The sequence below is a fragment of the Salmo trutta genome, chromosome 4 (assembly GCF_901001165.1).
Source record: "Salmo trutta chromosome 4, fSalTru1.1, whole genome shotgun sequence".
Lineage (NCBI taxonomy): Eukaryota > Metazoa > Chordata > Actinopteri > Salmoniformes > Salmonidae > Salmo > Salmo trutta.
In genome coordinates this window covers 52223464-52238216 of record NC_042960.1, presented here as the reverse complement: position 1 = coordinate 52238216, position 14753 = coordinate 52223464, and the positions used below count along the sequence as shown (strand labels likewise).

The 14753-nt window shown below is 48.2% G+C and overlaps 1 protein-coding gene across 7 annotated transcripts in view; it reads right to left on the bottom strand.

Moving 5' to 3' along the window:
* The window catches only part of LOC115192576 (semaphorin-6B), a 127757-nt gene that overhangs the window by 53434 nt on the left and 59570 nt on the right, over positions 1-14753 (bottom strand). For all 7 annotated transcript variants that reach the window (XM_029751233.1, XM_029751234.1, XM_029751235.1 and 4 more), the window contains exons 2-5: positions 7626-7752; positions 6521-6635; positions 1525-1585; positions 1364-1426 (exon numbers count right to left, since the gene is read on the bottom strand). In XM_029751233.1, the coding sequence (XP_029607093.1) occupies positions 1364-1426; positions 1525-1585; positions 6521-6635; positions 7626-7752 (366 nt within the window). The remainder of the gene's footprint in view (positions 1-1363; positions 1427-1524; positions 1586-6520; positions 6636-7625; positions 7753-14753) is intronic.

The following is a 14753-nucleotide window of genomic DNA, read 5'->3' as shown; positions in this document are numbered from 1 at the left end:
ATGGATGGAGGATGGAGGAGGAGGGTGGTGTGGGTGGAGGATGGATGGAGGATGGAGGAGGAGGGTGGTGTGGGTGGAGGATGGATGGAGGATGGAGGAGGAGGGTGGTGTGGGTGGAGGATGGATGGAGGATGGAGGAGGAGGGTGGTGTGGCTGGAGGATGGATGGAGGATGGAGGAGGAGGGTGGTGTGGGTGGAGGATGGATGGAGGAGGAGGGTGGTGTGGGTGGAGGACAGGTGCCTAGAGGATAGAGGTGTGTGTTTGTACGTGTACATGTGTCCATGCGTGAAGGCTAAGGGGATGAGGGGCCTGGTGCGCTTATCTCTGCCTCATTTTGGTGTGACTCACTGCATTACCAGAGTCATTAGGGGGAGGATGGCCTTTTATTCTTCTCAGTCAGGCCTGTGGCTCTTCTTAGGGGCAGGCAGGTGGGACTGACTCCCCCCCTCTCTCTCCCCATAACCACCTTTGTCTCATTTTACATTTTAATAACTTAGCAGATGCTCTTATCCAGAGCGACTTACAGGAGCAATTAGGGTTAAGGGCACATTGACAGATTTTTCCTCTAGTCGGCTCTGAGATTCGAACCAGCGATCTTTCAGTTACTGGCCCAATGCTCTTAACCAGTAGGCTACCTGCCACTAGGCTACCTCCTCCACCTTCCTCTCCCTATTCTCCGTAGAGACTTTGTCTCGGGGTGTCTCACACAGATTTGATGTCAGGTGTTATTTTCAGTGTTAAGTCAGTCTTTTTTTCTCTCTCCTACACAGACACCTTTCAATAATGCCCTGGTCGGTTTGTGTGTGGGTTGGTGTGTGAGCTGGGAGAATGTGTGTGAAGTCAGAAGGGAGAGGCACTGATCCGCCTGCTGTGTGTTGGTGGGGGCAAGAGAAGTGCAGAGGAGGGAGAGTGGGTGTGTGAGAGATAGCTGAGGTAGTCATGCGTGGGTTGGGTTGACTGTGGGGACTGTTTCAATGTTCATTCTTCGCTCACCTCCTTGGTTTCACCCCCCCCCCCCCCCCCCACACACACACACACACACACCACAACTGGAATGTCCTGTGAGGCGGCCATGTTTGTAAAGGGGGTGGGTGGGACGGCTGGACCTCTGAAGTGTGTAGTGGTTTAGGTGAGCAGGAACACTGGGGGTGGCACATGGTGGTGCCCCCTCCGCTTAGTAGAGCCAGCAGAGTGCCAGTCAAACTGTTGGCACCATGAACGCCCGGCTCCAGGTGGCAAGGTGGGGCCTGTGCCATTTCAGTGTGTGTGTGTGTGTGTGTGTGTGTGTGTGTGTGTGTGTGTGTGTGTGTGTGTGTGTGTGTGTGTGTGTGTGTGTGTGTGTGTGTACATTCCCCAGCTCACCTCGTGCTTGCCCTTCATCCTGCAGGTCCTGATGTCGTTTTTGTTGGACTCCCATGTTCTCTTCTATAACAGACAGACATTGGCATTCCAACAGTGTCAGTTACGCCGGTTAGACGGTACTGTAAGATGTTAATGAGGCGTGTGCATGGAGAGGGCCTCACCTTACTGTAGAACATCTCCTCTCCTGCCACATTGTCCAGCTCCACGCGGAAAAGGTCATCTCTGACAGACAAAGAGCACGGCAGTCAGCCAACAGCAAGACAAAGCTAGCTAAGTCTTAGACAGGCACTCAACTGTATTCCACACGCTCTCACACACAGCGGCAGTAGAAATACTCCACTATCCTATGGACAATTCTGGACATGCCACAGAATAATGGTTGGAGAAGATTAAATGTTTGAATCTTCTTTTGTCTGTTCATGCACTGTAGGCTATGAAATCAGTTGGCTATAACTATGTAACAATTTACAATATATCTGAATAAAACAGATTTGGATCCAGCTCTGTATAATGGGACACATTTCAGGGTATGGTTGATAAATACACATTTTGAATTGCATAATGTTTTTCCCCTTGGTTTACTTTGGTCTCATTTGAGTTCACTTGCAGTAAAGTTGGTTTTGCTGGGAGGCCTGAATTGTCTTACTTGGGAAGAAATTGAATTAATGGATGATTTAATCAGGAAGTTTGCCTGCATTCATAACCCACCCCCACAGCACACAATGCTAATGGTCCCATCATATAATACCATGCATTCATGCTACTCACTGCTAATACGTTCAGAATTCTTTTCTTTTTTCTTTTCTATATATGTTTATTTTACCTTTATTTAACAAGGCAAGTCAGTTAAGAACAAATTCTTATTTACAATGACTGCCTACCCCGGTCAAACCCGGACAACGATGGGCCAATTGTGCGCCACCCTATGGGACTCCCAATCACGGCCAGTTGTGATACAACCTGGAATCAAACCAGGGTCTGTAGTGACGCCTCCAGCACTGAGATGCAGTGCCTTAGACCGCTGCGCCACTCGGGAGCCCCCTTGCTGTGCCTGTGAAAGGGCCTTTAGAATCTGAGTTAGGGTAGGAGCCTTAAGGAAGATGCTAACAGCTGATGTTGCATATTGATCAAGGCCCTGTATCTCTGGTGAATAAGCTGGAGAGGCTCTGGTTGTGCCAACCTCCTTTCAGACACCAGGCTTTGAATGTTCTAATCTGTAAATCTGCCAAAGCTATGTTATTGCAGCAGTATCGATCTTATCTCCTAGATCCAGCTCTGCCTTCCATCTGTTCTGCCTTACTCCTCAGCAGAAGGCAGGTTCTCTCTGTGTGTGTGTGTGTGTGTGTGTGTGTGTGTGTGTGTGTGTGTGTGTGTGTGTGTGTGTGTGTGTGTGTGTGTGTGTGTGTGCACATGTGTGTACATGTATGTGTGAGTGCATGTGAGTGTCTTTGGTGAGGGGAACAGGGTAAGCCTAAGCGCTCCTCTACTGAATTATTCACTGGTGGCTCCTCTTGGTTTGCTCAAAGATTCCCTCCCAGGTTACCTCCCTCACAATACAGGACGGTGGCTAAGTGATGTGGGTAGAATTACCATCCACTTACTCTGTGCCTCGCTCATTGGGCTGGGTCAAAGTTTAAGCAGCCTACAAACAATCAAGTAGGGCAGTGAGTGTGGCGTAATCACATCCAGAGCACTTCAGCCCTGTCCAGTATTAACATATGAAAATGTAAACAGGCCTCTCAGTGGGTGTGGCTAAGCTAAGGCTGCTGTGGTTTGAAGAGGCCAGTGAATATTGTTCTACGTCTCTTGTCTCCTTCAGGCTGTTTGATTGACCTCTCTGCGTTACTATTGCATTTTACATTGTTTATGTTGCAGGATGTTCACAAGGCAGGCTAGGCCGTCAATCTACCTGACCACCACTAAAATGTCCTCCGACTGGCATTTGAAGACCTGCAAATTGAGTTAACAGAATATATACGTGTGTGGATTGCCGTTCAGATTTGTGAGCAACAACCCTGTGAACTGTCCAAAGTGTTGTTTTATTCTCAAATGCCTATTTTGGGCCGTTCAGACGCTGAGCTTCTCTAAGCCTTTCTGAGCTGTCAGACACTGACTTTGCAGAGAACGCCACACAAATAGATGAAACTGAAAAAGAGAAGTTTCTGACCAATCAGTGACCCTGACCCTCCCTGTGCTGACTGAGTGTGACTCTGTCGCTGTCCCTCTGTCTGTATGCTACTTCCTGTTTGCTATGTTACTCCCTACAGCTGAGTGGGCAGCTGTAGCCAGACCCCAGACGTCTCTATTCTGAAGTGTCTGTGGCGACTGTGCGTCTGTGTCGCATAGATGATCCCCCTGTGAGCTTTGAGGTCTGCGTCTCTCCATGGCCAGCGGATGGTCTGGTCTGGCAGCGACTATGCTCACTCTCACTCTTCAGCCTCTAATGGAGAGATAGATTCTACTCCCTGTCTCCTGCTCCATATGGCAAAATCCTCTTACGGTTTACCATAATTGGAACCAATTAATCATGTATTGGCCATGTTCCTTGGTAGCCTCTCTCCTTTTGGGATAAGCACTGCTCAATTGGTTTATTTCTGTGGATTAGTCCAGTGGATCTGGAGCTGTGTGACAGGTCCAGGGAGTCCACACATCTACTTATAGAGAGGAGAGCACTGGAGCGTGAGCTAATACAGTAGAGAGAGAGCAGGAGAGGGCTGAGGAGGAGGCTTGAAGTGCTGGGCACCTTGTTATGACATGTATCTGAATTAGGCCCACAGAATTATACCTGAGGAGGAGGGGCTTCTATGGCGGGAACTTTGAATGTCTTTGAACTTCAGAGTTGGCTTAACGTTGGACCTCAAGCTTGTGTGTGAAGAGCGGCACCAGAATTAAAAACATATCTTACCATTTTGTAGTTAATAAATCCAATGTCAAATGTGATAACTATAGTATCTATCCCTCACTAGCATTGACGGATCATAGGCGTTTTGTTGCCTGCAACGTAAAATAACATTATTAACCGGTTCCCATGCATTTAAAACAATGGAACTGTTCCAGAACAGTATAGATCACTTTTGTTCCCGTTTCTAATTCTGTTCCTTTGCCTTCCTTTCCCTGGACCGGTTCTAACGCCTAGCGAATAGGTGTGTGTACTTTCTCTCGCTCCGCCGGGCTCAGGGTCTAATACAGGGCCAGTTCGGGGGCTACAGTGTTGCTCATAAGTTCAGATTCCAGTCCCCTCCTATATGATAAGGCTTTCAGGACAGTTGGGCCAATTACTCTCTCCCCCACTCTCCCTCCCTCTCTCTCTCCATCTCTGGCCAGCCAATAAATGGGAGAGGACAGAGTGACAGAAGCTCCCCAACAAGTACTTGGGGCTTGGGGCAGGGCTTTAATCGTTGCAGTATGAACACCTAAGCTAATGGTGACAGGATTTGGGCTCACTGGAGCCTCTTATCAGGCCAGCCACTCTGCTGCAGCTTTCAGGCAATCAGCCCGGCCTCCCCACAGGTACTCAGGCACCTTTGCACTTTTAAGTCTATCTCCTCGGCTTTTCGCACCCCGGCTCAACATTTATACACACAGACACACGCACGCACGCATGCACGCTCTGCCTCCCACTAACTCTGGTTATTGGATTTCACTACCATCCGGCTCACTGAGACATAGGCATTAGTTTACCTTTTCTATCATGTAACAGTGGCACTAAAACATGAGTCTCCTGGTTGTGGTTATATTTTATCACTAACCTGCAGTGAGACAGGCTGCGGTGACTACAGGCCTCCTGTCAGCCTCTAGGTTTTATTATTAGGCTGTGTAGCCAGAACGGCTGGAGCCAAATGCTGCAGGATTTGACATAATTATTTATTATTAGGCCTTTGGATTTGAGGTTAGAGAAAGGCCAAAGGCCACGGACCGAGTCATTTCCTGACACAGTATGGGGCTCCTTATTGGGAATGTCTATGGCATAGCTACCTAGTCTGCTGTAACCACCACCATATGTCTGCCCTACACATACATTGGAGTCTTTTTAATACGTTCCCAGTAATATTAAGCTTGTCTGTCACATCATCAGTCATCTTTTAGAGCATTAGAAGAAGATTGACTTGTGTTTTCTATTTCTGGTTGGAAAGGGCAGACAAGACGACAGATGTAATTGAACAAACTTCCACACCTGTGTGACCTCTGGTCCGACACCACCCATCAACAGACTAGTCTAACCAGAATCAGCACATTCAGTCTCCTGGCTGGCCCAGCCCAGCCCAGCCCGGCCCAGCCCGGCCCGGCCCGGCCCAGCCCGGCCCGGCCCAGCCCAGCCCAGCCCGGCCCAGCCCGGCCCAGCCCGGCCCAGCCCGGCCCAGCCCAGCCCAGCCCAGCCCGGCCCAGCCCAGCCCAGCCCAGCCCGGCACTCTGTGGATGGGAGTCAAGCACTTCCTTTTTTGATGTTATTACTATTCTTTTTTTTTTTACCCTTTTTTCTCCCCAATTTCATGGTATCCAATTAGCAGTTACAGTCTTGCCTCATTGCTGCAACGCCCATACGGACTCGGGAGAGGCAAAGGTCAAGAGCTCTGTGTCCTCCACAACACAACACAACACAACACAACACAACACAACACAACTTCTTGACACAATACCCACTTAACCTAGAAGTGGAAACACCGTACACTTGGCAACCATGTCAGAGTGCATTGCGCAGGCCCGCCACAGGAGTCGTTAGAGGAGTCGCTAGAGCACGATGGGACAAGGACATCCCTGCCGGCCAAACCCTCCCCTAACCCGGACGACGCTGGGCCATTTGTGCGCCACCCCATGGGTCTCCCGGTCACGGCCGGCTGCGACAGAGCCTGGACTCAAACCCAGAATCTCTAGTGGCACAGCTAGCACTGTGATGCAGTGCCTTAGACCAGTGCACCACTCGGGAGGCCCAAGCACTCACTTCTATAGCTGCGGCCACCACTAGCTCAGATAATGTCCTTTGCGAGCTTTGAGATTGATTTGATACAAATGTATTCAGATTCAATGGCATTTACTTTCATATGTGATTGATGATACACAGACAATGTATGCAGGATTATTAAAGATGGCTGAATAAATACATTAATGCTCGTGGCTAAAATCTGATGAAAACATTTATATTTGTGGCTAGAAATGTACCTGGCTCCAATGTAGAGGGTCCGGTTCACCTTGAGAACTCTCTGAATATGCAGTGTCTCCTGTCTCAGGGATGAACGATGTGGCCGACCCAGAAATACTGGGTACCGCCGTACCACTGTTTAGAGAGAGAGAGAGAGTCAGAGGATGAGAGGGAAGGATGAGAGAGAGAAGGAGGAGGGAGCAGTGAGGCAGAGAGAAAAAGAGAGTCAGAAGATGAGAGAGAGAGATGAGAGAGAGGGATGAGAGAGAGAAGGAGGAGAGAAAGGGATGAGAGAGAGAAGGAGTAGAGAGAGAAAAAGAGGGAGTTACATAATTTTGTTATCATGCAGTAGTTTTCTTGGGGGTGAACAGAGAGGGGAGAGAGCAGAGGGAGGATACAGGGGAGAGGGAACCATACATCTACTGAGTTACCATGGGAAACCGTCTAACGCTGCCATCTCTTATTGGCCTTGACTGGAGTAAGTGATAGAGTGCCCTCTTCCTTCTTCTTTTGTGTCCTCCCACTATTCTGTCTATCTCTGTTCCCTATCCACCCATCTCAGATAAGCCTATGCTGTTGCTTCCCTCTATGGGACTAAGTAAAGGACAATCTCTCCTCCCTCTGTATCCTGTCCTCCTACTGTTCTGTCCATCTCTGTTCCCCATCCACCCATCACAGATATGCTGAGACTGTTGCCTCCCTGTCTAGGCCCATTATCTGCCCTAATCCAAAACCCTACAGGACTTCAGAGAGCCTTCTGGTCCTACATCTTAGCATTGATAGCCTGAGAAGGGTCTGAATTCAGCTGGGAGGTCTTGGTCGATACTATTGAGTTGTGGTTAATCATGGCCAACTCTGTTCTGGTCTGGAGACTGCCCTTCTATAATGGAGGCTCACAGTCTGGCCCTCTGTGGGAGCAGCCTGACCTCAACCCTGACTCTGACCTCGCAGCCACACAACTCCCTCCTTACTCCTCCCACTATGCATGTCAGCCCTGACCCCACTCCCACAACATAGATCCTGCATATGACCCCTTCAGTCACACCTCACACTGCTCCACCCCTTCCATGTTAGACCCTGACAGTGACCCCATACTCTACACCCTGTGTGTGAGAGAGGTGTTACCTTCAGTGGGTATAAAGTTCAGAGGCCCCGGTTCCTCCGGAAATGCAGCGCTGGCCAATCGGAGGAGCCAAAACAGCAGGAAGAAGGGTGGGGCCAGGGTCACCATGGCAGCAGTAGAACACAGACTCTGTGAAGAGAAAGAGAGACAGAGAAAGCGTGGTCAGTCAGATTAAGCCGTAACAGTGACATAGCAGTACACAAACCTAGCGTGACCAGCTCACACTACAATGCACTACACACACTGACTGACTGTCCAGACAAAGCAGGCACCCTGTCTGCATTCCCACAACATCTCTCACACTCCAGCTGGATAGAAAAACATAGAGTGAGACAGAGATGATGGAGAAGAGAAGTGCACAGTCAGCCTGAACAGCCTGAACACGAGAAGAGATCAGACCACAGGAGCCCAATGACACATGAGACACAGTGGAGGGAGGATGGTTTACAACAAGAGGGCAGTAGATGGAGAAAGACAGAGGGAGTGAAAAAGAAAGAAGAGAGAGGAAGAGAGAAAAGGAGGCAGGAATGGGGGAGATACAGAGAGACACGGCAAAAGGGAGTGAGAGAAAAAAAAAGAGACAAAGCGAGGGGAGAGAGCAAGAGAGAGAGAGAGGGGGGTGGAGAGAGAGAGAGAGAGAGAGGGGAGGTGGAGAGAGGAGAGAGAGAGGGGGGGGATGGAGAGAGAGAGAGAGGGGGGGGTGGAGAGAGAGAGGGGGTGGAGAAAGAGCGGAGAGGTGGGTTGGGAGAGAGAGAGCGAGAGCGACGGGGGTGGAGAGAGGAGAGAGGAGAGGAGGGTTGTGGAGAGAGTGGATAGCGAGAGAGAGGGGGTGGAGGATGGAGAGAGAGGGGGGGGTGGAGAGAGAGAGAGGGTGGGTGGAGAGAGGGGGAGGGAGGTGTGGAGAGAGAGAGGGGGGGTGGAGAGAGAGAGAGAGGGGGGGGGTGGAGAATGAGAGGGGGTGGGGGTGGAGAGAGAGAGAGAGAGAGAGAGGGGGGATGGAGAGAGAGAGAGAGGATGGGGGAGGGTGGAGAGAGATGGAGAGGGGGTGGAGAGAGGAGAGAGGGGGGGGTGGAGAAGAGAGGGGGTGGGGGTGGAGAGAGAGGAGAGAGAGAGGAGGAGAGAGGAGGGGGGTGGGGGGGGAGAGAGAGAGAGAGAGAGGGGGGGGGGTGGAGAAGAGGGGGGTGGGGGAGGGTGGGGAAGGAGAGGAAGAGAGAGAGGGGGGGTGGAGAGAGAGAGAGAGAGAGGGGGGTGGAGAGAAGAGAGGGGGTGGGGTGGAGAGAGAGAGAGAGAGAGAGGGGGGGGAGAAAGAGAGGGGGTGGGGGTGGAAAGAGAGAGAGAGAGAGAGAGAGAGAGAGAGGAGTGAGGTGTGTCAGGTGACTGTTTACTCAAATTAAATCTTTGCCGTCAACGCAAATCACATCTCTGGCAGGTGACTAAACGGCAGGTGTTTTTTATGAAGCCGTTCTTCAGCAGCCTGAGCCACAACGAGAGGATGGGAGAGGATGTAATGCACATGGAAATACAAATGATAGCCAAATGAAGTTAGCACACCCAATCCATCGAGAAAATCACTCCTGCACTTTGGAGAAGGAAAGCCTTGGGTATTGCTATTGACTGGTGTCATAAACCTCAAACCGCCTCCCAGAACAGAAGAGATTAGAGCAGAGCAGCTCTTAGTGCTGAAGGTATATTACGCTCTGTAGTGGCTCTTTATTGTGGCTGAAGGAAAGAGCACTCTCCCTACTTATCACTGCGTCCCTTTCTGCCTCCCTTCCTGGATGATTATGCTTCTGTTCTTCTCACATAAAATCTCAGTGTGAGGATGTTCACAAATATACACTACCGTTCAAAAGTTTGGGGTCACTTAGAAATGTCACTTAGATAAGTATGGAGTCACTAAGAAAAGCACATTTTTTGTCCATTAAAATAACATCAAATTGATCAGAAATACAGTGTAGACATTGTTAATGTTGTAAATGACTATTCTAGCTGGAAATGGCAGATTTTTTATGGAATATCTACATAGGCGTACAGAGGCCCATTATCAGCAACCATCACTCCTGTGTTCCAATGGCACGTTGTGTTAGCTAATCCAAGTCCATCATTTTAAAAGGCTAATTGATCATTAGAAAACCCTTTTGCAATTATGTTAGCACAGTTGAAAACTGTTGTCCTGATTAAAGAAGCAATAAAACTGGCCTTCTTTAGACTAGTTGAGTATCTGGAGCATCAGCATTTGTGGGTTCGATTACAGGCTCAAAATGGCCAGAAACAAAGAACTTTCTTCTGAAAATTGTCAGTCTATTCTTGTTCTGAGAAATGAAGGCTATTCCATGCGAGAAATTGCCAAGAAACTGAAGATCTCATACAATTGGAACGTGCCATTGGAACACAGGAGTGATGGTTGCTGACAATGGGCCTCTGTACGCCTATGTAGATATTCCATAAAAAATCTGCCGTTTCCAGCTACAATAGTCATTTACAACATTAACAATGTTTACACTGTATTTCTGATCAATTTGATGTTATTTTAATGGACAAAAAATGTGCTTTTCTTTCAAAAACAACGACATTTCTAAGTGACCCCAAACTTTTGAACTGTAGTGCATGTCACCGATGAACAAAAGATAAAAATATTTGTAAAGGTGACACTTATTTAGCTTTTTACATTATTACAGTTTACACTGTCAATAATTTGTTTTGAAAATCCATAAAGGGAAAAGCTGTCAGTCACAGTGGCTGACAGCACAAACACAAATGACTCAATGAGTGGGTATTATTCAGTGGTGTAGTGCTGTAGGTATTTTCACATTTGAATCTTCAAGGTTTGGATTTCTTTATTCAAAACCCTTTCCATATTTTACTGTGGTTACAAAGGCATTGCATGACACAAATGCAAATAAAGGCACTTTCACACACTCCCCACACTCCGCCTTTCTCTCCTCAGCATAGCCACACAGGCAGCCATTGTAGAACCATCTAGCCATCATTATAATGAACTTTATTAGGATATGTCATCTTAACGGAGCATTGCTCAAATTCCTCTCATTGATGTCAGAACAAGAGAAGGCCCATAACACTAATTGCTCAACACCAAAACCCCAAAATTAGAGGAGGATGAGAGAGGAGAGAGTCACAGGCAGAAGAAAAGGAGGTCAGGGGAGAGAAGAGAGGGAATGAGAGAAGAGGAGAGAGAGATACATGTGGAGGAAAATAAAGAGTAGAAGTGGGTGAGTCGGTATTACCAGAGATTCCATTGTGTCTATTTATTAATAATGTATGACTAAATGCCAGGCTTCACACATTCAATTAGCATAATTAGAAACTGAGGGCTCTAGGATTTCATGGGACAACAAGCTAAGCAGATACAGTAGACGTCCAGGGGCAGACAGAGCATACAGATCCAGAGAAGTGTTTTCCTAATTATGACAAATGACTGTGGTGGAGTCAATTCAGTGAACAGAGCTAGCCTTTATATTCTAGCCTGTGGCCTTTAGTTTAACTGTAGCCCCAGCCTACTGTATAACATTCCTTAGCATTACAGTGTAATAGGCTATACTGTATTTACTACAATACCCATCCACTCCAGCAGGCTTGACACACAGCCATTCATTTGTCCATTCCCACAGACCTAGATCAATGTAATTACAGACATTTAGCCAGGACATTTCCTAAATAAAGCCGTTAAGAAATCCTTTTGGGTCTGAGATGGAGGGGAGGCTGTGGGCGCTGTATTCACAACGGACAGCGAGGGGTCGCCACTGATGGCTTCAATAACACATCACTGGGAGAACCAATGATGCCTCAAGTCTTTAGAAATTCTTATTGAGGAGTGATATTGTGCTGATAGAGGGGAGAACAGGGGCCAGACGGACAGAGGAGAAGAGGCAGGAACCAGGGACCAGGCAGGGAGGCAGGCGGGAGGCAGGCGGGAGGCAGGCGGGAGGCAGGCGGGAGGCAGGCAGGTGGAATGAGTGCGATGCAGCATCAGGCTCTGGGTAAACAAAAAGATTGACACAATACTCCGGGCTGAGATGCTTAGCATGTCAATGACACGGCTCATACTTGTCATTGCTTAGATTTTCTGGAAAATCGAATGCTTTTGTTCCTTATTAAGGATGCCATGGACACCAATCTCTTCTATCTCAAATCAAATCAAACGCTATTAGTCACATACACAATACAACAGGAGTAGGCCTTACAGGGAAATGCTTACTCACGAGCCCCTAACCAACAATGCAGTTAAAAAAAATACAGATCACAATAAGAAATAAAAGTAACAAGTATTTAAAGAGCAACAGTAAAATAACAATAGCGAGACTATATACAGGGGGGTAACGGTACAGAGTCAATATGCGGGGGCACCGGTTAGTGTAGGTAATATGTACATGTAGGTAGAGTTATTAAACTGACTATGCATAGATGATAACAGAGAGTAGACGCAGTGTAAAAGAGGGGGGGGGGGCAATGCAAATAGTCTGGGTAGCCATTTGATTAGATGTTCAGGAGTCTTATGGCTTGGGGATAGAAGCTGTTTTTAAGCCTCTTGGACCTAGACTTGGTGATCTGGTACCGATTGCCGTGCAGTAGCAGAGAGAACAGTCTATGCCTAAGGTGGCTGGAGTCTTTGACAATTTTTAATGCCTTCCTCTGACACCGCCTGGTATAGAGGTCCTCAATGGCAGGAATCTTGGCCCCAGTGATGTACTAGGCCGTTCGCACTACCCTCTGTAGTGCCTTGCGGTCGGAGGTCGAGCAGTTGCCATACCAGAAAGTGATGCAACCAGTCAGGATGCTTTTGATGGTGCAGCTGTAGAACCTTTAGAGGATCTGAGGACCCATGCCAAACCCTTTCAGTCTCCTGAAGGGGAATAGGTTTTGTCGTGCCCTCTTCACAACTGTCTTGGTGTGCTTGGACCATGTTAGTTTGTTGGTGATGTGGATGCCAAGGGACTTGAAGCTCTCAACCTGCTCCACTGCAGCCCCGTCGATGAGAATGGGGGCGTGCTCGGTCCTCTTTTTCCTGTAGTCCACAATCATCTCCTTTGTCTCGATCACGTTGAGGGAGAGGTTGGTGTCCTGGCGCCAGGTCTCTGACCACACGGCCAGGTCTCTGACCTCCTCCCTATAGGCTGTCTCGTCGTTGTCAGTGATCAGGCCTACCACTGTTGTGTCACCTGCAAACTTAATGATGGTGTTGGAGTCATGCCTGGTTGTGCAGTCATGAGTGAACAGGGAGTACAGGAGGGGACTGAGCACACACCCCTGAGGGGCCCCTGTGTTGAGGATCAGCATGGCGAATGTGTTGTTACCTACCCTTACCACTTGGGGGCGGCACGTCAGGAAGTCCAGGATCCAGTTGCAAAGGGAGTTGTTTAGTCCCAGGGTCCTTAGCTCAGTGATAAGCTTTGAGGGCACTATGGTGTTGAACACTGAGCTGTAGTCAATGGACAGCATTCTCACATAGGTGTTCCTTTTGTCCAGGTGTGAAAGGGCAGTGTGGAGTGCAATAGAGATTCCATCATCTGTGGATCTGTTGGGGCAGTATGCAAACTGGAGTGGGTCTAGGGTTTCTGGGATAATGGTGGTGATGTGAGCCATTACCATCCTTTCAAAGCACTTCACGGCTACAGACGTGAGTGCTACGGGTCGGTAATCATTGAGGCAGGTTACCTTAGTGTTCTTGGGCACAGGTACTATGGTGGTCTGCCTAAAACATGTTGGTATTACAGACTCGGACAGGGAGAGGTTGAAAATGTCAGTGGAGACACTTGCCAGTTGGTCAGCGCATGCTCGCAGTACACGTCCTGGTAATCCATCTGGCCCTGCGGCCTTGTGAATGTTGACCTACTCACATCGGCTGCGGAGAGCGTGATCACACAGTCTTCTGGAACAGCTGGTGCTCTCATGCATGTTTCAGTGTTATTAGCCTCGAAGCAAGCATAGAAGTAGTTTAGCTTGTCTGGTAGGCTCGTGTCACTGGGCAGCTCTCGGTTGTGCTTTGCGGGATTAGCGTGATAGCGGGATTTCTTATAAGCTCCCGGGTTAGAGTCCCGCTCCTTGAAAGCGGCAGCTCTAGCCTTTAGCTCAGTGCGGATGCTGCCTGTAATCCATGGCTTCTGGTTGGGGTATTTATGTACGGTCACTGTGTGGACGACGTCATCGATGCACTTATTGATGAAGCCAATGACTGATGTGGTGTACTCCTCAATGCCATTGGAGGAATCTCGGAACATATTCCTGTCTGTGCTAACAAAACAGTCCTGTAGCTTAGCATCTGCTTCATCTGACCACTTTTTTATTGATCTAGTCACTGGTGCTTCCTGCTTAAATTTTTGCTTGTAAGCAGGAATCAGGAGAATAGAAGTATGGTCAGATTTGCCAAATGGAGGGCGAGGGAGAGCTTTGTATGTGTCTGCCTTACAGCCTTGGTGTTAAAGTGTGTACTCTGAGAAAGTGCTTCCATTACATAGCCCTGAGACTCTTGTACTATGAATCACACCTTGGATTGGAGAGCAAACCCAGATTATGCATGTCCTAAATAGAGAGATTGGTAGGTATATTGTGGTGTGTAACAGTATTCAGCTGCATGAGGCATGTCTTATTATACAGTGGTAACACACGACTCCGCTGTAAATCAATAGCTGAGCTCTTGGTACAGGTAGACAAGCACTAATGACCAGAGTGGGTTCATCAGTGAACTTTACAACCCAGCAATCTAAACTTAATGGCATTGGTCAATATGTAAAACATGACTCCGTAGTATATAGCAGGCCTACATGGGAAAAGGGAACTGAAAAGCCTGAACCAGTGAAGTACTGTACTCTCCCTTTTCCCACAATGAATGAATCCCTTAATTTGCGTGCTACAAGCCCCACTTCATAGATCTTATAGCGGCTAATTATCATATCAGGGAGGGGAGGGTGTGCTTTATGAAGTGTGTAGAATCAATGACAGGCTAGCCTCATCCAGTTTGGTGCGTTTTCAAGTAGCAATAACAGGAGACACTACCTACACTCACAGTAGGGATGCCTTTACTGGAAAAATATTAACTTCACATAAGATCACATGGACACATGAAAACACATGTTTTTGGAACACCTGATCACGTGAAATGTATGCAGTTTTTC